This window comes from Bos javanicus, chromosome 15 (assembly GCF_032452875.1).
Source record: "Bos javanicus breed banteng chromosome 15, ARS-OSU_banteng_1.0, whole genome shotgun sequence".
NCBI lineage: Eukaryota > Metazoa > Chordata > Mammalia > Artiodactyla > Bovidae > Bos > Bos javanicus.
Window position 1 is genome coordinate 29776333 of NC_083882.1, and position 26429 is coordinate 29802761.

Here is a 26429-nt window from a genome sequence, read left to right on the forward strand (position 1 = left end):
CTGAATAAATGGTCATCCTTTGAAAGGCAAATGGGTAGTGAGGCTGTGGTGTCGAGTGGGAGGATCAGAGACAGGGACCCATGTCGGGTAGGTGACACGTACATTGGGTCTGTGAAGTTCTTGCACAGAGGGAGGGACATGTGAGAGAGAATGGGAGCACAGTGTCTTTGAAAGGTCAAGTTGTAGTGGTAATTTTAGTCAGGAAGAAAAAAAGCTTCAGCTAGTACAGGCATCTTCATTCCCCTTCCTTGAACAGGCTGCTCCTCCTAGAATATAGGAGAGTCTGGAGTAGAGGCTCTGGATCTAGCCTGGATCTGAGTCCCAGTTCCACACATAATTATCTGCATGACCTTGGGCAAATTATGTCACCTCAGAGTGCCTCAGTTCTCTCATCTGTAGAGTGGGGACTATGATTAATAGTAGCTATCGTTTGGTGTGGGTGAGAAGTAAATGAGTAAAGTGCTTAGAACTCAGCTGGCATACAGTCAGCACTGAATAACGGTGAGCTGTTGCCTCCAAAGAGACAGATTGGAAGGGGGAAGTCTAGTAAGGGTTTCATCACAGTAAAAAGTCTTTCACTCCTAAATGAGGGCAAGTTTCAGGCGATTACGACACTAGTAAATTCAAGGATCCTGGTTCTTGTTCTCCCAGACCTTACTCAGGACTTGAAGCAAATAAGCTGCTGCAGGGTGTCAGACAGAGCACTGAACCAGGGACAGAAAACCTGGGTGTACCACAGACCCTGCAAGTGACCTTGAGAAGTCCACTTCTCCTTTCTGGACCTCAACTTCCTCATCTCTAAAATGAAGAGTGGCCGAGATAATCTTCCAGGTCACTCTAGCCTTAACATTCTGACTAACCTATATCACAGAGGCTTTAAGGGTACCTGCCTTTGGGGAGTCCGCTTGGAGTTGTTAATATTCCCCCATGTTCCTGTCCATACTAGCCAGAGAATATGGAACATTTTGAAAGGGTGGCAGAATATGGATATTTGGTTCATTTACAGAGTGAAAGTGAAAGTTGCTCAGTCGTGTCCAGCTCTTTGTGACCCCGTGGACTATACTATACTTTATTTTCTTGGGCTCTAACATAACTGAAGGTAGTGCCCGCAACCATGAAATCAAAAGACACTTGCTCCTTGGAAGAAAAGTTGTGACCAACCTAGAAAGCATATTAAAAAGCAGAGGCATTACTTTGCCGACAAAGGTCCATCTAGTCAAAGCTATGGATTTTCCAGGAGTCATGTATGGATGTGAGAGTTGGACTATAAAGAAAGCTGAGCATGGAAGAATTGATGCTTTTGAACTGTGGTGTTGGAGAAGACTCTTGAGAGTCCCTTGGACTGCAAGGAGATCCAACCAGTCCATCCTGAAGGAAATCAGTCCTGAATATTCATTGGAAGGACTGATGCTGAAACTGGAACTCCAATACTTTGGCCACTGACTCATTGGAAAAGAACTGACTCATTGGAAAAGACCCTGATGCTGGAAAAGATTGAAGGCAGGAGGAGAGGGGATAACAGAGGATGAGATGGTTGAATGGCATCACCAACTCGATGGACATGAGTTTGAATAAGCTCCGGGAGTTGGTGATGGACAGGGAAGCCTGGCATGGTGCAGTCCATGGGGTTGCAAAGAGTTGGATACGACTGAGCGACTGAACTGACTGACTGGACTATACAGTCTGTGGAATTTTCCAGGCCAGAATACTGTGTAGCTGTTCCCTTCTTCAGGGGATCTTTCCAAACCAGGGATCAAACCCAAGTTTCCCCTATTGCAGGTGGATTCTTTACCAGCTGAACCACCAGGGAAGTCCCAGAACACTGGAGTGGGTAGCCTATCTCTCTCCAGTGGATCTTCCCGACCCAGGAATCAAACCAAGGTTTCCTGCATTTCAGGCAGATTCTTTACCAGCTGAGCTACCAGGGAAGCCCAATTTGTATGAGAGATATGCCAAATTCTAGTCATCAAAACTCAAAGAGATTTATCAAGCTCCTTCCCCTGATCTAAGAAATGAAACTCTTATTTGTTCACAGAGGAGCAGTTTGTTTACCAACATGACCAGACAGCCAACACACTGAACTCAGAATTTCACGAGAAATTTTTTTTTGATGAGAGGGCAGGTATTCAGGTTCCAACTGGATCTGTGTATTGAGTTGTTGATGACTGGAAAAGTTAGTTTCCAGTGCTGAGCTGCCCAGTGCAGTCACCTATTTTGTAGTGAAGAAGAGTCTCATCACTTTTCAAAAATAGAGATTTAAAAAACGAACTCAGAGGAAACACAAAACATAATTCAGCTTATCCATTTTCTACTTTCAGGAGAGATCCAGAGTTTTGGATGAGTATGAATTATGCTTCAAGGTCTTGCGGCAGCTTTTAAAGAACAAATCTCAGGATGTGTCTTGAATTATCCAGCCAAAATTGTGGCCTGTTTTCAAGAGAAGCAGATTGAGTGGAAGTAAACTATGCTAGACAGCAAAGTACTGTCTCAAATTTTGGAAACGTGTGCATTTCAGAGATATCCTGAAATTTTTTCTCTGTAAAAATTGAGTCTACGCAGATCCGTGAATGAGTTTTTCTTCAGGAATTGCTAAATTAAAGCTAAAAGCCATCTATGGTGGTTTAATCCTGAATTAAAATATGGTTGGCAATTTGTGAAGTATTACTAAAGCTATGTGCTTTTGAATGGATAAAGTTGATAAAACATTTTTGTTACTAGAATTATATTTTAAAACCCTTATTTTAAAATAGGGACAAAATTTAATCACTGTTAGTAAAAAATTTCATGCACAAATTTCTGATTTTCTTGTGACTTCTATTTTTAATGGCATCTTTAAGTTCATTTTATTTATATTGAACATTTAACGGGTTTTCTGATTTTGTAAACTATATAGGCTTATATTTAGGCTAGAAAATATAACATAATATCAGTCCTAATGAAGAAATGGCAATCCACTCCAGTGTTCTTGCCTGGAGAATCCCAGGGACGGGGGAGCCTGGTGGGCTGCCGTCTCTGGGGTCACACAGAGTCGGACACGACTGAACCGAGTTAGTAGCAGCAGACTTAGCAGCAGCAAGGTACATAATTTTTAAACAAATATGTCTTGGATGCTTACTGAGTTTCAGTTACTAGGCTAAGCAGTGGGGTTATAGAAAGACACACACACACACACACACACACACACACTCCCTGTCCTCCCTCACTGAACTGAGTCAGTGCAGAATGCAGACAAGTTGAACAGGCAAATACAATATAATGTGTGCTCAGTCATGTCTGACTCTTTGTGGCTCCATGAACTGTAGCCTGCCAGGCTCCTCTGTCCAGGGAATTTTTTCAGGCAAGAATACTGGAGTGTGTTGCCACATTCTCCTCCAGGGGATCTCCCCCATCCAGGGATCCAACCCTCCTCTCTGGCCTCTCCTGCATTGGCAGGAGGACTCTTTACCAGTAGCGCCACCTGGGAAGTGCGATAGAGCTGTAATAGGGAAACACAGAAAAGGGATGTCCAGGAAGATTTCCAGGAAAAAAAAAAAGCTGCTTCTTTGAGACCAGAAGAATGAGTAGGAATCAGTTCCCATCAGTTTCAGAAGATTGTTCCAGGCAGAGCAAACAGTAAGTACAAGGCAGCAGAGGAAAGGCGGCTAGGTGTGGTGGGGAAGCTGAAAGAAATCCAGGGCTGGGGAGCAGAGAGGAGCTCGAGAAGCACTCAAGATACGATGGGGAGAAGTATGCAGGACCCAGATGCTGAAGGGTCCAGAGAGCCTCAGTATGGTTTGGGGCTTTGAGCGTTTAAAGCAGCGTGGTGGTTTGATCAGATTTGCTCTCTGCAAAGATCACTTTGAGAGCTCCGTCGAGAATGGTTCGGAGGGAAGCAGGAGTGGCCGCAGGGAGCCAGTTGGGTCAGTGTAGACATCCGGGATGGACGTAGCTAATGGTCAAGAGATGGGACTGCGAAGCTCAAGAAAGGGTGTGTGTGTGTGTGTTGGGGTGGGGAACTTGAGAGATCCTGTGTTAAGGGGGCAGAATTTATAGGACTTGGCAATGGAATGGATATGACGTGTGAGGGAGGAATCAGACATGACTGCCAGGTTTCAGGAGTCGTTCACTGAGACTGGTAACAAAGAAGGCAGAGTTGTGGGAGGAAGAGAAGATGGCATAAGGAATACTGATATTTAAGAAACAGGAAGATTAAGAAGGTGAAGGACCCCCAGTTTGGGCCGAGCGGGGTTCGTTGTTCTGGGCACCGAGCCTCCGACGCCTTTTCCTCCGCCTCTTCCTCTGTCTTAACTCCCACGCGGCCAGCTGGAGCTGTAACCAACAAGAGGGGGGAGACCCCTCTCGGCTCACAGCCCGAGCTCGGCGCATGCCCAGTGGGTGCCGTGCGCCGAGCCTGCGCAGTCGGGGAAATTCGGGCCCTAGGGAAGCCTGCCTGCACTTAGCCTGCAGACCTGCGGCGTCCGCCGCGCTACCTTCCCGCGCGGCCCGCTGCCGCTCACTCCCGCCCCTTCCGTGTTTTGGTCGCGCACGGGTTTCGTCAGTCGCAGCGGCGATTGGCTGTTAGAGGGATTTGAGAGCGACGATTGGCTGTCGTTGGCCGTCACTCAAGTGCCCTCCCGGAGACGGTGCGAGGTGGGAGGGGAGCTGGAGAGACCCGGGAGCTGACTGACGGGAGGTAAGCAGGGGATGCCGGGGATGGCGGGGCAGCATCGGTTTGTCCTTTGGGCCGGCTGCCGAAGCCAGGCACTTTTCCGGTCGCTTCGGCGAGGCGCTCTCTTGCTGCTCGGCCACGCTGTTCTGCCTGGCGCCTGCAGCGCCCCCAGCCCCCAACCCCGACTTATTTTCCAGTCTGGGGCTTCGTTGCAGCTGAAGCACGATCGCCGCCACGCCTTAGGGGGAAGCCAGCTGGGCTGAGAGGGGGAGGTTTCCCCGCTCGAATGGTCTCCTTCCTTTTCTCCGAATTCTACCTGTGCTCCAGGGGCCCAGTCCCCACCGCTAAGGGCAACCTTTCCTGCTTAGCCTGCCGCCGCGGTTTCTCCCTGTCCAGCTCCCCTCACCGGGCGCTTTGTTTTGGTCGTTGTTTAAACACGTCAGAATCTTATTTCTTCGGCCAAATTGTGAGTCCTTAGAAGGTTCCAGACCTTGGTCCCTCTTTTCTTGCGTACCATTCAGGGTTCATTCTCGGTGTCTTGCGTTGCAATTTATACTCAAGTATTTGCTCGTTGCTTCTTTCTATGATTCCCTATGAAAGGAAGGGTTAGGAATCCTTCGTGTTTTCCTTTTGTTGATCTTTTTGTAGCATTGGTTCTTAGATCATCTAATTTTTAGAAGCAAGGATACGAAGAACCAACACTTGTTGAGTTAGGCTAAGCATTTTAATATCCATTATGTGTTTTAATCCATAAATCAATTCAGTGAAATAGGCATGATTATTCCCGTGTTAATAATACATGGGAAACCCGGGCTTAAGTAACTTGCCTAAGATCACAGGGCTAGTAAATGTTGGAGCTTTCTAATCATATCAGTCGATTCCCTCATCCACTGCTGTGATATTAATATCCTGTTTTACATTTAAGGAAACAGGTTCAGAGAAGCTAGGTGATTTGTGCAAAAGTAATGTTATAGATTTACTTGAACATTAAAAGAGCTCATAGTAGGTGTGTGCTGGCTCTGCAGTTAGAATGAAGAGATCACAGACCAGGCTTTCTAGGAGCTCACAGCTTATTGGAGGAAACTTACAAAATAGCTACTCAATAAAGCATGCTTTGGGTATTGTGTATATGAATATGATGTCTTTGGTGAGGAGGGAATCAAACATAAAAAGGTAAGACAGGCAGATGGAGGAGGAGAATGGAGTCATGCTCCCTGGCTTTGAATTCTGTTTCCATCACTTCCTAGCTTTGTGATCTTGGGTAAATTACTTAACCTATCTGGGCCATTTCCTCATCTGTAAAGTGGGATAATCAGGCTGTCTACTTCAATAGGATTGTTGTACTAATGAGTTTTTATAAATATAAGACATTTAGAACAGTGCTTGGCATATGCTTGCATGCATGCTTAGTTGTGTCTGACTCTTTGCCACCTCATGGACTGTAGCTTTCGTCTCTTCTGTCCATGGAATTTTCTAGGCAAGAATACTGAAGTGGGTTGCCATTTCCTTTTCCGGGGGATCATCCCAACCTGGAGATCAAACTTTCATCTCCTGCATTGGTAGGTGGATTCTGTACCACTGAGCCACCAGAGAAGCCCAGGTTTCTTATACCCTCTGTGCGGCTATGTGCTGTGCTTAGTTGCTTAGTCATGTCCAATTCTCTGAGACCCCATGGACTGTAGCCTACCAGGCTGCTCTGTCTGTGGAATTTTCCAGGCAAGAATACTGGAATATGTTGCCATTTCCTTAAGGCTTCCTTAAAAAGGGGTTTTTGGTCCTTCCCTGGTTGTCCAGTGGTTAAGACTCCATACTTCCAAGGCAGGGATTACCTTTTTGGTCCCTAGTCAGAGAACTAAGATCCCACATGCCATGAGGTGTGGACAAAAAAAAGGGGAGGGGTTCCTTTGGTAACCAGTTAGATATAGTAGGTTCTTATACTTGTAAGTATGAAAGATTTTATGCATTTTGTATTTTCTGGGGTTTTCCCCTTTCATTGTGTACTAAAGTTCTTTTTCAGAGTTCCCACCTCTCTCTGAAAGGCCAGGAAGAACAATACCGCACTCCCTTCCTGGGTACCACAGTGAGAGTTGGTGAGAGTCCTCAAGGAGGTGATGCTCAGGGGACAGAGTCAGGGCCTCTTAGTGTCTTTTCTTCCCCCAGAGATTTTTGTGTGCAGTGTCACCTGTCATTCTGTGTTTTGTTTTAATGAGGGAAACTATCCTTTTATTGTTCCTCAGACTCTGCTTCTGGAGGCCCCATCACAACTGGGCTGCTGAGTTAAAGGGCAGATTTCTAGGCCTAACCCCAGCCTTCCCAGATCTGAATCTCTAGGGCAGGAGTTGGAAACCTCTGCATTTGTGTGCATATTAAAGGTTGAGAACTTTTTGTTTTTTATTCAGCTTTCTTCAACAAATGTTTATTACCCACCAAAGTGTGCCTAACACTGTGTATACCCAGTATAAACTGGACAGACACTGCCTCTTATGTGAAATAGAATTGACATTTTTGTTCAGAGGATATTAGGGCAGTGGTGAAGTAAAGCACCAGATAGGTTAGGCAAAAGGAGTATGTGTGGCCCTTCGTAAGTCTGATGGAGTACTTACGATGTGATCCAGTGAGAAATAAGGAGCTTCTAGGCTCATCTGTGTGCATAGGAAAAATGTGGACTTTGGAGTCAGCCTGACCTGACCCTACCCCTGGTGTGTGATCTTGAGCAAACCAGTTAACCTCTCCAGGCCTTATGCCCTTATCTACAAATGAAATTAAAAACAGTACTTCCCTCATAGGATGGTGTTGGTAATTAGATGACACAATGTGCTTAGTAGGTCCTTGGCATATAGCAGATTAAAAGCAGAAGGGTTTGTTATCCCCATTCTGAAAATAAGGGTGTTCAGGAATAGAAGGGTTAAGCTTACTTGTTCAAGGTCACACAGCTAAGTAGGTGGTGAACAAAGGAGTCTGAATCTGAGCTCTGGGTCTTCAAAGTCATCTTTTTGAACCTGAGCATTGTTCTGCCTTTTGTAGGAGTAATTCCTTCTTGATGGGTTGCTCTGAAGCTCCTTGAAAAAGTGTCTGTTAAAGTTCTTAGCTCAGAGCCTGGTACGTGCTCAATAATGTCAGTTTGTATTCTCCATTCCCAAGAACACCAAACAGCTTCCAGGGGTTTGAAGAACTGCTACTCTGTCCTTACTGAAAAAGCACAGCGTTTCTCGAGGGTCACTGAAAAACATCTCTTGGCTCCAGGCTGGCTGGCTGTCCCGTGTTAACCCCCAGCAGCACTTGGGTGGAATCTGTACAGGTGCTGATTTCTTCCTCCTCTAGGGTGAAGGCCATGCCGCCACCTGGGAAAGTTCCCCGGAAGGAGAACCTGGGGCTGCAGTGTGAGTGGGGGTCCTGTTCCTTTGTGTGCTCGGCCATGGAGGAATTCTGCGAGCATGTCACTCAGCACCTGCAGCAGCACCTGCAGGGCTCCGGGGAGGAAGAAGAGGAGGAGGAGGACCTGCTTGGTAAGGAAGCAGGACACAGGAAGGGGAAAGAGCCCAAGGGATGGTGGAAAATCTGACTCTCCTTGCCACAGAGGGAGAAGGCAGCCAGTGAGAGTGGTGGTTTATTTTCTTAATTGTGCTTTTTTTATTTGTTTATAAAAACATTGTAGACTCATTCTGGAAAACTCATTCAGCAAGGATATATGGAATGAACCTTTCCTCTTGCCATTAAAAGTCAATTAACTGACAGTACTTTAGTGAACATTCTTTTTGACCTCTCTCTGCATGTATATATATAAATTAGATTTTACTTTTTTTAAAGGATCATATTGTACAAGCTGTTGGCAGTCTGCTTTTTTCACTCTGGCAGTGTTTTTATTTATTTATTTATTTTTTACTGTGAAATGCAGTAAAATTTAGCAATGCATTTTATGTCACAACCCTGTATAGAGAAGTTAAGAAATACTAAAAACAATCCTTGCCTTGATTAAATTCTCTATGAATTGTTCTATTTTATTCTCTTTAATTAAAAAGAAATTGTTATTTGCAATCCTCTAAATTGATTTCACTAGCCACTAATAGGTCATAACACAGTTTGAAAAAAACTTTTCTACAGAAGGTATAGAGACAGCACTCCTTCCCCCACCTCAAATTCCATTTGAATCTAGTGACTGTAACCTATAACTAAGAGCTTCGGAAGCAAGTGATATTTATACAGAAGGGAAATTAGGTGATTATTATATTTTTAAAAGTAGCTACTTTTCAAAACAAGTAAACCTATATAGAGCACTGAAAATTTGGTGCTTAGAGAGATAGGAAGTAGACTGGAATAGCTGATAGGCCTTCCTAGAGATCTTGGGCAGAATATGGGGGAAAGAAAGACCTATGGTTTGACAGGAAGGAGTGGGAGGCATCCCGGGTTCCTCAGGGAACAGCAGAAACGCCAAGCCACAGTAGCAAGCGCCAGCCGCACCTGCTGTGTCTGAGTCACTGGCACTGGGCTGTGCACACAGTCTCCCTGCCTAGACCGTGCTTCCTCTCCACCTGGTTGTAGCTTTATATTTATGCTTGTGATTATTTTGATGTGTTTTTCTTCCTGACTGAAAGCTGTGCAAGGGTAAGGACTGGGACTCTTTTTGTCCTCGTTGTTGTATTCCCGGTGCCTGGCACACAGTTAGTAGTTGTTAAATGCTAGCATTTGCTGGATGAACTCCTGGTATACCAGGTCATCCCAGCCTGGTCCCTTGCTGCTAAGTGGGAGGAGAGCTTTGGAAAGTCATCAGTCGCTTCCTTCTAAACCCCTTTTGCAGAGGAAGAATTCTCCTGCTTGTGGCGGGAGTGTGGCTTCTGTTCTCCGGACAATTCTGCTGATCTCATCCGCCATGTCTACTTCCACTGCTACCACACCAAGCTGAAACAGTGGGGACTGCAGGCCCTGCAGAGCCAGGCTGACCTCAGCCCCTGCATCCTGGACTTCCAGAGCCGCAACCTCATCCCTGACATCCCCGACCACTTCCTGTGCCTGTGGGAGCACTGTGAGGTCAGCAGACAGAGCCAGGAGTAGGGATGGAGAGGGGTTGGGGATCTTATCTCAAGACTCCTTAATCCTTTCTGGGATACGCTGTGTTCCTGAAGTTCCTGCTAGTAGCTTTCCTTCATTTCTGGGTAGCCCCTTGCTCAAACTTTCCTATCCCCACCAATTAATTTGGGAGAGAACCAAGAAGCCCCCCTCTGGACACCTGAGAGTAGGAGTCCCTCCACCCATCCTCAGTCCTTACCCCAAGTTGCTCCTGGCACAGAACTCCTTCGACAACCCCGAGTGGTTCTACCGGCACGTGGAAGCGCACAGCCTGTGTTGTGAATACCAAGTAGTTGGCAAGGACAACAATGTGGTGCTCTGTGGCTGGAAAGGTAGGGCCACTCCTTAATTTATGGCTTCTAAAGAAACTCGGGTTGCTAAGGGACCAGAGCAGCTAGGGGTAGGACCAGTCCTGCAGGGCAGGGTTGGGTGCTGGCTGGAGAGACTTGGGGGTACAGACCCTACTCTGGGGGTTTGTGGCTGGACCTGACCGGGCCTTCCTTCCCAGGCTGTACCTGCACCTTCAAGGACCGCTTTAAGCTTCGAGAGCACCTCCGCAGCCATACCCAGGAGAAGGTGGTGGCCTGTCCCACCTGTGGGGGCATGTTCGCCAACAACACGAAGTTCTTAGATCATATCCGTCGCCAGTCCTCGTTGGATCGTAAGCGATTGAAGAAGGGGCATAGGTGCAGGCTGTCCTACTTGGGGGGGTGGCTGGGGGCACGTTCTCAGGAGAGGGGGCCCCTGAAGGTATCTGCAGCTTAGCTATATCTGTCTTGAGGGCTCAGTCACCTGGCACAGTGTCTGCTGATGGGCACCCATTAGAGGTTGTCACTCCATGCTTACGCTGTGCCACGGCTCTTGTCTCAGTGAATCCTCGCAGCGGCCCTGTGAGGTAGGCTTCTTATCCCCCGTTTTTGCAGATGAGAAAACTGAGGCTCAGATTAAATCACTTACCTGAGATCACACTGCTAGTAAGCGGGCAAGCCAGAATTCTAATTCAGGTTCTCTACTCCAGGTCCCACGCTCCTTCCATGATACTGGGTCCATCCATAGTTCCCCAAGCTCCCCTCTTCTTGGGTGGTTCCCCTCTGCCTGGGGGGGGTTCCCCTCTCCCAGCGTGCTCTCCTCCTCTCTGCCACCGGCCGTGCTCCACCTGTCTTCTGCCTGACCCCCTGCAGAGCAGCACTTCCAGTGCTCTCACTGTTCCAAGAGATTTGCCACAGAGCGGCTGCTGCGGGACCACATGCGCAACCATGGTGAGTAGCCGGCCAGCGCTGTCCTCCGGGCCTGCCCTCCAGGCTTCCGCGAGCTTTGCGGCCACAGCCTCCTCTCTGCCCCTCAGTGAACCACTACAAGTGCCCTCTGTGTGACATGACCTGCCCGCTGCCCTCCTCCCTCCGAAACCACATGCGCTTCCGCCACAGCGAGGCCCGTCCCTTTAAATGTGACTGTTGCGACTACAGGTAAGAGGAAACGGGGTGGGAAATCACAAAACCTGGGTTCCAGGATTCCCCCATGCTTTCTGATCCCTCATGATCTTTCTTGGCAGCTGCAAGAATCTGATCGACCTCCGGAAGCACCTCGATACCCATAGCAAGGAGCCAGCCTACAGCTGTGATTTCGAGAACTGCACCTTTAGCGCCCGGTCGCTCTACTCTATCAAGTCGCATTACCGAAAAGTGCATGAAGTGAGTGGGGCTGATGGTAGGGAGGAGCCAGCAGAAGTGTGGGAGGTGCCTGGGGTGGGGGAAGCTGGCCTCACTCTCCCCTCCCCACCAGGGGGACTCAGAGCCGAGGTACAGATGCCACGTGTGTGACAAGTGCTTCACAAGGGGCAACAACCTCACCGTGCACCTTCGCAAGAAGCACCAGTTCAAGTGGCCCTCAGGGCACCCCCGCTTTAGGTATGTCTCTCAGCCTCCCCCCATACCTGGATTTCTGCATTTTTTTCTTCATACTTTTCAGCAATTTAAAATCCTTGAATTTGATGGTGCTCTGATGTCCACTGTCTCCATTTAGGCTCAAGGAACCTCCAAAATATTGGTGGGGCAAAGAATATTTTTCTAATTTCTGAATCCAGGGAACAATACCAAACCCAATAAATGATCCCCAAAGCCCTGCAGCCAGAACCAGAGCCCAGAGCGTGAACCCAAGGGTCCTAATGAGTAGCTTCATGGCCTTCTCATAAATCCTTTGACAGTCCTACTGTCCAACACAGACAGTTCCTCTCTCCTCTCCCCTCCCTTTCCTATTTTTAAAAAAAAATATTTATTGGCTGCATCAGGTCTTGGTTGCAGCACACGTGATCTTCATTGCAGCCCTACTGTGAAGCCTTCTAGAGAGAAGTGCAGGCTTCTCTCTAGTTGCGATGTGTGGGCTCTCTAGTTGAGGCGCATAGGCTTAGTTGCCCTGTGGCATATGGGTTCTTGGTTCCCCCACCAGGGATTGAACCCCCATCCCCTGCATTGGAAGGTAGGTTCTTAACCACTAGACCACCAAGGAAGTCCCTCCCTTTGCTTTCTGAGTAATGAGCTTTCTTGCCTTTTCTTCTAAATCTTATACAATAAAGACTTTTTTTTTTGTCTTTAATACCCATCACTTAGAATCCCAGGGCTTCTTCCCTCCTATTGTCCCTTACCTCGCCAGTCTACAGCCTGTGTCTGCCCCCCGTGCCCGCCGTGCCCCCTGCCCCTGCTTGCTATACCCTCCGTGCTCCTCCTTCACCAGGTACAAGGAGCATGAGGACGGCTACATGAGGCTGCAGCTGGTTCGCTATGAGAGTGTAGAGCTGACCCAGCAACTGCTGCGGCAGCCACAAGAGGGCTCGGGCCTGGGAGCATCCCTGAATGAGAGCAGCCTGCAGGACATCATTCTGGAAACAGTGCCCGGGGAGCCAGGACCCCAGGAGGAGGCTGAAGAGGAAGGTGGGGGCGGTGAGGGCATAGCCCTCCCGGCCTCTCAGGGCACGTCGAGCCCTATCATCCACGTGGTGAACCAGACCAACGCCCAGGGCGAGCGGGAAGTCGTCTATTACGTGCTGTTCGAAGCCCCGGGAGAGCCCCCACCCGCCTCTGAGCCCCCCTCGGGGGGAGTCATGGGAGAGCTTCAGGGAGCAGCGGAAGGGCCAGAAGTCCAGATGGTGTGAAGGCTGCAGGCCCCCACCCTTGCTACCTCCAGGCCCTGGAGTCTGAGCCAGGCTGGTGGCAGCGCCCCTAGTGGGCAGCCCTTGTCAACGGATGCCTTTAGGAGTGATGCTGAGAGTAGCGTGGTCCACTCTTGAGCCAGCTTGCGTCACTCAGCAGGCTGAGGGACGTCCTTTTTCTGCCAGTCCACATTCTTTGGTGGTCCTGAAAAGTTTTGATTCTTTGAAGGGGGGCACCCTGGTTGTGTGTGTGTTCCTGTAGAGAGGGCTAGTGTCAGGCTTAAAACCCTAATCCCCTAGACATGCTAGAACAGGGATGGAAATCCATAGTCAGCTCACATCCATTCCTGTCTGTAGGGGTCCTTGGGCCCAGGGGTGCCAAGGAACTGATCCCTCCAAGGGCCCTTTCCTCAAAATCAGCCAAGGCATTTCCCTCTGAATGGTTCCTCTTATAGCCCCAAGGACTTTCATGGTTATCCTCAGGGATGGGATTAGAGGCACTGAGTTTGTGCATAACAATTGTTTTTGGTAATAAAAGAAATGTGTGGGCCGTGACTCATTTCTTCTTCCTTATGTTTGGTAGATTAACTAGGCAATGAGGAGATGCTGCTGCCCAGAAGTGGAGCAGAATAATTAGGCTTGTTTCCCTTTTCAGTGACTGGGGTTTGTTTTGTTTTTAACTGTCCTCTTGTTCCCTGCCTCTCGCCCCCTCACCCCACCTTTGGTGAAACTTCTCCATTTCCTCTCGGAACATCTACCAAGATGGAGGTCTCAGGCATAGGCCAGCAGTGGGCAGTAGAACACTGGAATGGATGAGTGGAGCGCACCAGGGAGACGGAGCACCCGACCACGACCGTTCTGAGTGCTGGTTAGGGCCCAGTGCTTCTGGGGCAGGGGTTCTACAGAGGCGGCTCTGGGGGTGGGGCGGGGGGTGGGTGTGAAAGGCCCTAGGGAAGAACAGGTACTTGGAGTCCCAGAACCAAGTTAGAAAGGTATGTGTCTGAAGGTGTGTTTTCCTGAAGAAAAGGGTATGTTTTTTCAGTAGATTCGTAAAGGGGTTGGAAAATTTCAAAATATGAACCATTTTTTTAGGCCTGTCTAGTCACATCTTCCAGAGAAGGCAATGGCACCCCACTCCAGTACTCTTGCCTGGAAAATCCCATGGACGGAGGAGCCTGGTAGGCTGCAGTCCATGAGGTCGATAAGAGTTGGACACGACCGAGCGACTTCACTTTCACTTTTCACTTTCATGCATTGGCGAAGAAAATGGCAACCCACTCCAGTGTTCTTGCCTGGAGAATCCCAGGGACGGGGGAGCCTGGTGGGCTGCCGTCTACGGGATCACTCAGAGTCAGACACAACTGAAGTGACTTCACAGCAGCAGCAGCAGTCACATCTTCAGAGAAGGCAATGGCACCCCACTCCAGTACTCTTGCCTGGAAAATCCCATGGACGGAGGAGCCTGGTAGGCTGCAGTCCATGGGGTCCCTAGGAGTCGGACACGACTGGGCGACTTCACTTTCACTTTTCACTTTCATGCACTGGAGAAGGAAATGGCAACCCACTCCAGTGTTCTTGCCTGGAGAATCCCAGGGACGGGGGAGCCTGGTGGGCTGCTGTCTGTGGGGTCGCACAGAGTCGGACACGACTGAAGCGACTTAGCAGCAGCGGCAGGAGAAGTCACATCTTAGCACTCTGAGTCCACTCCTAGAGTCTCTGCCACTCTCAAGAGATCAAGGAAATACTCTCGGGTCTTGGATGGGCAGGAAGCTATCCCCCCTTCAAAAATTAAATGTAATTCTTACTACAAAAATGTACTTTTTTGTGTGCCTGTTGCTGAAAGAATTCAGGAAGAAAAGTCAGTTAATTCCATCAGCCATTTACTGAGTTCCTCTGTGAGTTCAGGCACTGTGACAGGTGCTAAGGATACAAAGATGGATAAACGCAGGCAGGACCTGCCCTGGAGGGACTTGCGTACAGAGGTGAGGAAAGACCTAAGTGAGTGGCTGGTCAGGGTCCATTGAGACTCAAACAAGGAGCTGACAGTATTACTTGGGCAAGGGCTCAGGAAGGGCTTCGGCAAAGAAACGAGTAGTGCTACCATCTACAAAGGGGTGGCAGGTTATTCCAGGCTTAAGAGACTAGGTCTGGAATTTGAAGACGGACTTTGTGGTCTCAAGCACTGAGGGCTGTAGGTTGTAGAGAGGAAGAAGACTGGGAAAGAACGCAGAGCCACCCAGAAGGACTGCATCAGGATTTAGAATGGTGATTCTGGCCACGATGGGAAATGAGAGAGCAGGCCCTCGGAAGTTAAGGGGTTGCTGCAGGAATTCAGGCGGAAATCTTGAGGGCTTTAAGGTCAAGTTAATGTAGGTGTTCATTTGCCTTTGCAAGAGCCCCTTCAGGAAACACCAATGTGTTCACCATATACAAAAATAAACTCAAAATGGGTTAAAGACCTAAATGTAAGACCAGAAATCATAAGATTCCTACAGGAAAACAGGCAGGACACTTTGACATAAATTGTGGCAACGTATTTTTGGATCTGTCTCCTAAAGTATAGGAAACAAAAGTAAACAAATGGGACCCAATTTTAAAAAGCTTCTGCATAGCAAAACTAAACAAAATGAAAAGACAACCTACAGAGGGAGAGAAAATATTTGCAAGTGATACTCAAAAGAGTATCCAAAATATATAAAGCAACTCATGCAACTCAACATCAAAAAGAAAAAATTAGAAATTGGGCAGAAGTGAATAGATATTTTTCCAAAGAGGACATGCAGATAACTGTTAGGGAAATTAAGGTGGAGGAAGTCTTATTCAGGTTTCAAAGACAAGAAAGCAGAGCAGGCCTCTGACCTTGCTTATGACCTGCCTTAACACTGCCTTGACCTTCCCTTGCCTGTGACGTTCCTGCTTATGAATACACTGATTGGTACCAGTAAGGTGCATGACACTGTAGATAAGACAGAGATTGAATCTTGTAATTCTCTTGAGCCCTGAGAATCTGGCCAACTCCCCAGGACCTGAAAATTTTCATAATTCACAAGATAAAAATAGCTTTGTAGAAAGGTTAAAAACTAGAGCTGCATTTTTCTTGTAAACATGATGTCAGTTTGAAACGTGGGATTATAACAGGGAGTCCCCAGAATTGCAATTTGAAGTCTTGCCCATGGGTGGATGCACTACCTGGGACCCTTTCTCAGTTGGGACTCCAGATTGGGGTCACACAGGACATCACAGTGCTGTTTGGATGTCAGTCCAGTTCAGTGGTGTATGTGCTGTTACTCTCCTCTACTGTTTCTATTCTCTTTTCTTTTAATGGTTGTATATTGAAAGTAAGTTAGATACTTCTCTATTAAATATTAAAATTATTTGTGTATAATGAGTGGTTACTTTTGTTAAGGAATCCTTTGAACCTGAAACGAAACTTAACAACTTTCAGCAAAACAATAGCCAACAGGCATATGAAAAGATGCTCAACATTGCTAATCATCAGAGAAATGCAAATCAAAACCACAATGAGATATCATCTCACACCTATCAGAAAGGCTATTATCAAAAAAGAACACAGATAACATGTTGGTGAGGATGTGGAGAAACAGTTCACTGTTGGTGGGAATGTAAATCAGTGCAGGCACTGTGGAAAGCAGTATGGAGGTTTCTCAAAACACTATAACTAGACCCACCATACCATCCAGCAGTTCTGCTGCTGCTGCTACGTCGCTTTAGTCGTGTCCGACTCTGCGACCCCAGAGATGGCAGCCCACCAGGCTCCCCCATCCCTGGGATTCTCCAGGCAAGAGTACTGGAGTGGGTTGCCATTTCCTTCTCCAATGGTGATAGTGAAAGTGAAAGCGAAGCCACTCAGTCGTGTCCAACTCGAAGCACCAGGCCCCTCGTCCATGGGATTTTCCAGGCAAGAGTACTGGAGTGGGGTGCCATTGCCTTCTCTGATCCAGCAATTCTACCTGAGTGTATATCTGAAAAAAAACCAAAAACACGAATTCAAAAAAATACACGCACCCCAATGGTCATAGCAGCACTATTTACCATTGCCAATATATGGAAGCAACCTAAATGTCCATCAATAGATGAATGAATAAAGATGATGTAGTATGTATGCAAATATATACATATATATACGGGAATACTACTCAGTCGTAAAAAAGAATGAAATTTTGCCATTTGCAACAATATGGATAGACTTGAAGGATATTGTACCAAGTGAAGTAAATCAGAGAAAGATAAATACTGTATGATATCACTTATTTGTAGAATCTTAAAAAAAGTAACAAGCTAGTGAAAAGAAGCAGATTCACAGATACAGAGAATAAACGAGTGGTTACTAGTTGGGAGAGGAAAGTGCGAAGGGGCAAGATAGGGATAGAGGATTAAGAAGAGACTTCCCTGGAGGTCCAGTGGTTAAGAATCTGCCTTCCAATGGAGGGGACGTGGATTTGATCTCTGGTCTGAGAACTAGGATCTCATATGCTACAGAGCAACCAAGTTCCACGTGTGGCAACTACAGAGCCTGCCAGCTACAATGACAGATGACGCATGCTGCAAGAAGATCCCACCTGCCCCAATTAAGACTGGACTCAGCCAAAAACAAATACAAATATTTTAAGAAAAGAAATACAAACTATAATATATGAAATAAGCCATGAGAAGAAATTCTCTGGTGGTCCTGTGGTTAGGATTCTGTGCTTCCACTGCTGAGGGCTTGGGTTCAATCCCTGACCGGGGAACTAAGATCCCACAAGTGGCACAGCCTAGGAAAAATAAGCTACAAGGATACACTGTATAACACAGGGAATATAGCCAATATTTTATACTAACTACAAATGGAGTATAACTTTAAAAATTGTGAATTACTATATTTTATACCTATAACATATTATTCTGCACATTGACTATAGTTCAATAAAAAAATAACTTTATAAAGAAGGCATCGAAAAGGTAATTTTTAAAACTGACAACCCAGAGGAGAGAGGAAAAGCAAGTGAAGGCTCCATAAGCAAAGCTACTGCATCCCCAGGCTCACCCCTCGAGGATCCTGTGTTAATCTGGCTACCCCACACCCTGTCCCTCCACTAAACAAGTGTAATTCTGGTTCCCCCATTAGGCCTTCAGATAGCTGAAGCAACAGAAGCTCTTTGTGCTAAGCACCCTCAGCTGCTTCTAAACTTCCTAGTGTTATGCGGTTTGGGGTCCCCGTTCCATCCCCACGTCCTCGGGGCCTATGGCTTGGTAGTTATACCACGTTCTCAGTTTATTATGAAGCCACTACCCTCTGACATGCCTAAGCCTTTGTATGTGTTGTTATTGCCCAAACCATGCTTCTTCACTTTGGATGTCTGCAGTGGTGATCTTGGGCCTAACAGCAGGCCCTCGTGTTTATCCTCTTTAAATTTTGATTTGTTAGACTCAGTTGACAACTGTCTCAAAGTGGCAGGTTAACAGGGCCAAAGGCAAACCCCCAAACAAAGGTCAGTTAGAGATCTTTCTCCTAATCAAGACCAGATAAAGACGGGGACTGGCTAAGACTCTGTGCTCCTGATACGGTGGACCTGCGTTTCATCCCTCCTCACAGTACTAGATGCCACATACCTCAACTAAGTGTTCAGATGCTGCAACTAAAAATTCCGTATGCTGCAATCAAAGATCCCAAGTGCCACAAGTAAGACCTGGCACAGCCAAATAAATAAATAATTAATTTAAAAAATTATTTTAAAAAAGACCTGCTGCTGTTGCTGCTAAGTCGCTTCAGTCGCATCCCACTCTGTGACCCCATAGACGGCAGTCCACCAGGCTCCACAGTCCCTGGGACTCTCCAGGCAAGAACACTGCAGTGGGTTGCCGTTTCCTTCTCCAATGCATGAAGGTGAAAAGTGAAAGTGAAAAGTGAAAGTGAAGTCGCTCAGTCGTGTCCGACTCTGAGCAACCCCATGGGCTGTAGCCCACCAGGCTCCTCCATCCATGGGATTTTCCAGGCAAGAGTACTGGAGTGGGGTGCCATTGCCTTCTATTAAAAAAAAAAAAAAAGACCAGATGAAGACTAAAACCTCTGAGCCCTGATAAGAGTGTGGCACCCCAGGAGCCTCATTCTTGTGTATAATTCAAAATGAAAATATTAAACTGGGAAGCAAATATAAGGAAGAACAGTATGATTTTGCTTTCACAAACATATATTTATAACCTATCAAATTCTAGCATTTATTTTTTTTCTTTCACTTTTTTGGTGCCTATGTTTTGCTGGTGTTCTAAGCAATGGCGTGGGCTGCCCCTTGAGTGGTTACTCCAGCATTTACTGATGCCATTCATTGCTCAGCTGAGCAAAGCTTTCAGGGCCAGGACAGCACCCCAGGAAAAAGGCCTTGCCTACCAGTCCTATGGGTCACACCCACACCAAATCCCATTGCTCTGTTTGGACCATGGGGGCAGCAGAAGACATTTTGACCTGATACTGTATGATTCTAGCTCTCCAGGAGGAGGGGATCCAGAGCTCTGTGTGCCTGGGTTGCTGCTGCTGCTGAGTCACTTCAGTCATGTCCAACTCTGTGCGACCCCATAGACGGCAGCCTACCAGGCTCCCCCGTCCCTAGGATTCTCCAGGAAAGAACACTGGAGTGGTTGCCATTTCCTACTCCAATGCATGAAAGTGAAAAGTGAAAGTGAAGTCACTCAGTCGTGTCCGACTCTTAGCGACCCCATGGACTGCAGTCTACCAGGCTCCTCCATCCATGGGATTTTCCAGACAAGAGTACTAGAGTGGGGTGCCATTGCCTTCTGGGTTAGAAAGTGCTAAACTGGAGAGACAGAGTATTGAGTCTAAGCAGTCAGATGCCTGTGGAAGATATTAGAGGCTGGGGGTGGAGCCTCCAGCCTGGGGTGGAGAGCAGATCCCTGGATGGAGGAGGCTGCCAATACTAATTTGATTAGAGTTTCATCTAGAGTCAGATCGTGGTGCTTGAAGATTAAGGAGACACCTGTCTTACTCTTCACAAAGGGGTGAAGGTAGGAAGAGAGGGCAGGTGGTCCGGGAGGGTGGAAGCTAATGCTTCTTTTCTCTTCTTTGGAGCAAGTCCCTAACCTCAGACAAGAGCAAGGAAGAACTGAGCCAGTAGAAAAGAGAAATATTTCTCCAAAATGAGAAGGAGGAATAGTCATGGGGGACAGAGTCATTTCTGTCAGATTATGATGTAAGGGATATAGACTTTCAGTGAATGAATGAATGCGGGCAAGACCAGGAATCAGTTCAGTTCAGTTCAGTCCCTCAGTCGTGTCCAACTCTTTGCGACCCCATGACTCGAAGCACGCCAGGCCTCCCTGTCCATCACCAACTCCCGGAGTTCACTCAGACTCACATCCATCAAGTCAGTGATGCCATCCAGCCATCTCATCAACTGTCGTCCCCTTCTCCTCCTGCCCCCAATCCCTCCCAGCATCAGAGTCTTTTCCAATGAGTCAACTCTTCGCATGAGGTGGCCAAAGTACTGGAGTTTCAGCTTCAGCATCATTCCTTCCAAAGAAATCCCAGGGCTGATGTCCTTCAGAATGGACTGGTGGGATCTCCTTGCAGTCCAAGGGACTCTCAAGAGTCTTCTCCAACATCACAGTTCAAAAGCATCAATTCTTCGGCACTCAGCCTTCTTCACAGTCCAACTCTCACATCCATACATGACCACAGGAAAAACCATAGCCTTGACTAGACAGACCTTTGTTGGCAAAGTAATGTCTCTGCTTTTGAATATGCTATCTAGGTTGGTCATAACTTTCCTTCCAAGGAGTAAGCGTCTTTTAATTTCATGGCTGCAGTCACCATCTGCAGTGATTTTGGAGCCCAGAAAAATAAAGTCTGACACTGTTTCCACTGTTTCCCCATCTATTTCCCGTGAAGTGATGGGACCGGATGCCATGATCTTCGTTTTCTGAATGTTGAGCTTTAAGCCAACTTTTTCACTCTCCACTTTCACTTTCTTCAAGAGGCTTTTGAGTTCCTCTTCACTTTCTGCCATAAGGGTGGTGTCATCTGCATATCTGAGGTTATTGATATTTCTCCTGGCAGTCTTGATTCCAGCTTGTGCTTCTGCCAGCCCAGCGTTTCTCGTGATGTACTCTGCATAGAAGTTAAATAAGCAGGGTGACAATATACAGCCTTGACGTACTCCTTTTCCTATTTGGAACCAGTCTGTTGTTCCATGTCCAGTCCTAACTGTTGCTTCCTGACCTGCGTATAGGTTTCTCAAGAGACAGGTCAGGTGGTCTGGTATTCCCATCTCTTTCAGAATTTTCCACAGGTTGTTGTGATCCACACAGTCAAAGGCTTTGGCATAGTCAATAAAGCAGAAATAGATGTTTTTCTGGAACTCTCTTGCTTTTTCGATGATCCAGCGGATGTTGGCAATTTGATCTCTGGTTCCTCTGCCTTTTCGAAAACCAGCTTGAACATCTGGAAGTTCACGGTTCACGTATTGCTGAAGCCTGGCTTGGAGAATTTTGAGCATTACTTTCCTAGCGTGTGAGATGAGTGCAATTGTGCAGTAGTTTGAGCATTCTTTGGCATTGCCTTTCTTTGGGATTGGAATGAAAACTGACCTTTTCCGGTCCTGTGGCCACTGCTGAGTTTTCCAAATTTGCTGGCGTATTGAGTGCAGCACTTTCACAGCATCATCTTTTAGGATTTGAAATAGCTCAACTGGAATTCCATCACCTCCACTAGCTTTGTTCGTAGTGATGCTTTCTAAGGCCCACTTGACTTCACATTCCAGGATGTCTGGCTCTAGATGAGTGATTACACCATCGTGATTATCTGGGTCGTGAAGATCTTTTTGGTACAGTTCTTCTGTGTATTCTTGCCACCTCTTCTTAATATCTTCTGCTTCTGTTAGGTCCATACCATTTCTGTCCTTTATCGAGCCCATCTTTGCATGAAATGTTCCCTTGGTACCTCTAATTTTCTTGAAGAGATCTCTAGTCTTTCCCATTCTGTTGTTTTCCTCTATTTCTTTGCATTGATCACTGAGGAAGGCTTTCTTATCTCTCCTTGCTATTCTTTGGAACTCTGCATTCAGATGCTTCTTTCTTTCCTTTTCTCCTTTGCTTTTCGCTTCTCTTCTTTTCACAGCTATTTGTAAGGCCTCCCCAGACACACATTTTGCTTTTTTGCATTTCTTTTCCATGGGCATGGTCTTGATCCCTGTCTCCTGTACAATGTCACGAACTTCATTCCATAGTTCATCAGGCACTCTATCTACCAGATCTAGGCCCTTAAATCTATTTCTCACTTCCACTGTACAATCATAAGGGATTTGATTTAGGTCATACCTGAATGGTCTAGTGGTTTTCCCTACTTTCTTCAATTTAAGTCTGAATTTGGCAATAAGGAGTTCATGGTCTGAGCCACAGTCAGCTCCTGGTCTTGTTTTTGCTGACTGTATAGAGCTCCTCCACCTTTGGCTGCAAAGAACATAATCAATCTGATTTCGGTGTTGACCATGTGGTGATGTCCATGTGTAGAGTCTTCTCTTGTGTTGTTGGAAGAGGGTGTTTGCTACGACCAGTGCATTTTCTTGGCAAAATTCTATTAGTCTTTGCCCTGCTTCATTCTGTATTCCAAGGCCAAATTTGCCTGTTACTCCAGGTGTTTCTTGACTTCCTACTTTTGCATTCCAGTCCCCTATAATGAAAAGGACATCTTTTTTGGGTGTTAGTTCTAAAAGGTCTTGTAGGTCTTCATAGAACCATTCAACTTCAGCTTCTTCAGCATTACTGGTTGGGGCATAGACTTGGATTACTGTGATATTGAATGGTTTGCCTTGGAAATGAACAGAGTTCATTCTGTCGTTTTTGAGATTGCATCCAAGTACTGCATTTCAGACTCTTTTGTTGACCATGATGGCCACTCCATTTCTTCTGAGGGATTCCTGCCCGCAGTAGTAGATATAATGGTCATCTGAGTTAAATTCACCCATTCCAGTCCATTTCAGTTCGCTGATTCCTAGAATGTCGACATTCACTCTTGCCATCTCTTGTTTGACCACTCCCAATTTGCCTTGATTTATGGACCTGGTCAGTAGGTGCCCAATATGCTACTGGAGATCAGTGAAGAAATAACTCCAGAAAGAATGAAGGGATGGAGCCAAAGTAAAAACAATACCCAGCTGTGGATGTGACTGGTGATAGAAGCAAGGTCCGATGCTGTAAAGAGCAATATTGCATAGGAACCTGGAACATCAGGCCCATGAATCAAGGCAAATTGGGAGTGGTCAAACAAGAGATGGCAAGAGTGAATGTCGACATTCTAGGAATCAGCGAACTGAAATGGACTGGAATGGGTGAATTTAACTCAGATGACCATTATATCTACTACTGCGGGCAGGAATCCCTCAGAAGAAATGGAGTGGCCATCATGGTCAACAAAAGAGTCTGAAATGCAGTACTTGGATGCAATCTCAAAAACGACAGAATGAACTCTGTTCATTTCCAAGGCAAACCATTCAATATCACAGTAATCCAAGTCTATGCCCCAACCAGTAATGCTGAAGAAGCTGAAGTTGAATGGTTCTATGAAGACCTACAAGACCTTTTAGAACTAACACCCAAAAAAGATGTCCTTTTCATTATAGGGGACTGGAATGCAAAAGTAGGAAGTCAAGAAACACCTGGAGTAACAGGCAAATTTGGCCTTGGAATACAGAATGAAGCAGGGCAAAGACTAATAGAATTTTGCCAAGAAAATGCACTGGTCGTAGCAAACACCCTCTTCCAACAACACAAGAGAAGACTCTACACATGGACATCACCACATGGTCAACACCGAAATCAGATTGATTATGTTCTTTGCAGCCAAAGGTGGAGGAGCTCTATACAGTCAGCAAAAACAAGACCAGGAGCTGACTGTGGCTCAGACCATGAACTCCTTATTGCCAAATTCAGACTTAAATTGAAGAAAGTAGGGAAAACCACTAGACCATTCAGGTATGACCTAAATCAAATCCCTTATGATTGTACAGTGGAAGTGAGAAATAGATTTAAGGGCCTAGATCTGGTAGATAGAGTGCCTGATGAACTATGGAATGAAGTTCGTGACATTGTACAGGAGACAGGGATCAAGACCATGCCCATGGAAAAGAAATGCAAAAAAGCAAAATGTGTGTCTGGGGAGGCCTTACAAATAGCTGTGAAAAGAAGAGAAGCGAAAAGCAAAGGAGAAAAGGAAAGAAAGAAGCATCTGAATGCAGAGTTCCAAAGAATAGCAAGGAGAGATAAGAAAGCCTTCCTCAGTGATCAATGCAAAGAAATAGAGGAAAACAACAGAATGGGAAAGACTAGAGATCTCTTCAAGAAAATTAGAGGTACCAAGGGAACATTTCATGCAAAGATGGGCTCGATAAAGGACAGAAATGGTATGGACCTAACAGAAGCAGAAGATATTAAGAAGAGGTGGCAAGAATACACAGAAGAACTGTACCAAAAAGATCTTCACGACCCAGATAATCACGATGGTGTAATCACTCATCTAGAGCCAGACATCCTGGAATGTGAAGTCAAGTGGGCCTTAGAAAGCATCACTACGAACAAAGCTAGTGGAGGTGATGGAATTCCAGTTGAGCTATTTCAAATCCTAAAAGATGATGCTGTGAAAGTGCTGCACTCAATACGCCAGCAAATTTGGAAAACTCAGCAGTGGCCACAGGACCGGAAAAGGTCAGTTTTCATTCCAATCCCAAAGAAAGGCAATGCCAAAGAATGCTCAAACTACTGCACAATTGCACTCATCTCACACGCTAGGAAAGTAATGCTCAAAATTCTCCAAGCCAGGCTTCAGCAATACGTGAACCGTGAACTTCCAGATGTTCAAGCTGGTTTTCGAAAAGGCAGAGGAACCAGAGATCAAATTGCCAACATCCGCTGGATCATCGAAAAAGCAAGAGAGTTCCAGAAAAACATCTATTTCTGCTTTATTGACTATGCCAAAGCCTTTGACTGTGTGGATCACAACAACCTGTGGAAAATTCTGAAAGAGATGGGAATACCAGACCACCTGACCTGTCTCTTGAGAAACCTATACGCAGGTCAGGAAGCAACAGTTAGGACTGGACATGGAACAACAGACTGGTTCCAAATAGGAAAAGGAGTACGTCAAGGCTGTATATTGTCACCCTGCTTATTTAACTTCTATGCAGAGTACATCACGAGAAACGCTGGGCTGGCAGAAGCACAAGCTGGAATCAAGACTGCCAGGAGAAATATCAATAACCTCAGATATGCAGATGACACCACCCTTATGGCAGAAAGTGAAGAGGAACTCAAAAGCCTCTTGAAGAAAGTGAAAGTGGAGAGTGAAAAAGTTGGCTTAAAGCTCAACATTCAGAAAACGAAGATCATGGCATCCGGTCCCATCACTTCACGGGAAATAGATGGGGAAACAGTGGAAACAGTGTCAGACTTTATTTTTCTGGGCTCCAAAATCACTGCAGATGGTGACTGCAGCCATGAAATTAAAAGACGCTTACTCCTTGGAAGGAAAGTTATGACCAACCTAGATAGCATATTCAAAAGCAGAGACATTACTTTGCCAACAAAGGTCTGTCTAGTCAAGGCTATGGTTTTTCCTGTGGTCATGTATGGATGTGAGAGTTGGACTGTGAAGAAGGCTGAGTGCCGAAGAATTGATGCTTTTGAACTGTGATGTTGGAGAAGACTCTTGAGAGTCCCTTGGACTGCAAGGAGATCCCACCAGTCCATTCTGAAGGACATCAGCCCTGGGATTTCTTTGGAAGGAATGATGCTGAAGCTGAAACTCCAGTACTTTGGCCACCTCATGCGAAGAGTTGACTCATTGGAAAAGACTCTGATGCTGGGAGGGATTGGGGGCAGGAGGAGAAGGGGACGACAGTTGATGAGATGGCTGGATGGCATCACTGACTTGATGGATGTGAGTCTGAGTGAACTCCGGGAGTTGGTGATGGACAGGGAGGCCTGGCGTGCTTCGAGTCATGGGGTCGCAAAGAGTTGGACACGACTGAGGGACTGAACTGAACTGAACTGACCTGGGGAGTTCCTCTTTCAATAACCTATCATTTTGCCTTTTCCTGCTGTTCATGGGGTTCTCAGGGGAAGAATACTGAAGTGGTTTGCCATTCCCTTCTCCAGTGGACCACATTCTGTCAGATCTCTCCACCAGGACCCGCCTGTCTTGGGTTGCCCCAAGGGCATGGCTTAGTTTCATTGAGTTAGACAAGGCTGTGGTCCTAGTGTGATTAGATTGACTAGCTTTCTGTGAGTATGGTTTAAGTGTGTCTGCCCTCTGATGCCCTCTTGCAACACCTACCGTCTAGACGGTATACCATTAATAGATATAGGAGTGGGATAGATCACCTGACAAGTCAGCAAAGCTGAAATCTAAGAACAGGCAGAGGCAAGTTCAACACAACCAGACACCTTTTTGAAGCCGATATCATCACTCCTGCAGCAAAAGAAGAAGAAAGAAAACTGGATTGATCCTCAACCATGATCTGCCAGCCTGGACATGAATTGCCTATGGTCAAGGAGGAAGGTAATTAG

At 46.5% G+C, this 26429-nt stretch overlaps 1 protein-coding gene across 4 annotated transcripts; it reads left to right on the forward strand.

Annotated features, from left to right (window-relative positions):
- Positions 1-3462: 3462 nt before the first annotated feature.
- HINFP (histone H4 transcription factor) lies at positions 3463-13412 on the forward strand. 4 transcript variants are annotated; one of them, XM_061440547.1, is made up of 10 exons: positions 3463-3612; positions 7970-8154; positions 9444-9673; positions 9933-10044; positions 10221-10373; positions 10894-10971; positions 11058-11178; positions 11265-11403; positions 11495-11619; positions 12443-13412. In XM_061440547.1, exons 1-10 carry the CDS (start codon positions 3557-3559, stop codon positions 12858-12860), a joined length of 1617 nt encoding a protein of 538 aa, XP_061296531.1. In that variant the 5' UTR covers positions 3463-3556; the 3' UTR covers positions 12861-13412. The 4 variants fall into 4 exon arrangements, with proteins under 4 accessions (XP_061296531.1, XP_061296532.1, XP_061296533.1 ...); XM_061440548.1 differs by lacking the exon at positions 3463-3612 and adding an exon at positions 4480-4672; XM_061440549.1 differs by lacking the exon at positions 3463-3612 and adding an exon at positions 4683-5114.
- Positions 13413-26429: the final 13017 nt, after the last annotated feature.

Excerpts from the sequence above, each read along its gene's own strand:
- HINFP (XM_061440546.1), top strand. The coding sequence starts at position 6,083 with ATGGACTGTAGCTTTCGTCTCTTCTGTCCATGGAATTTTCTAGGCAAG. Across the intron at positions 10,972-11,057 it reads GGACCACATGCGCAACCATG|TGAACCACTACAAGTGCCCT; the intron begins GTGAGTAGCCGG and ends TCTGCCCCTCAG. Across the intron at positions 11,179-11,264 it reads TGTGACTGTTGCGACTACAG|CTGCAAGAATCTGATCGACC; the intron begins GTAAGAGGAAAC and ends CTTTCTTGGCAG.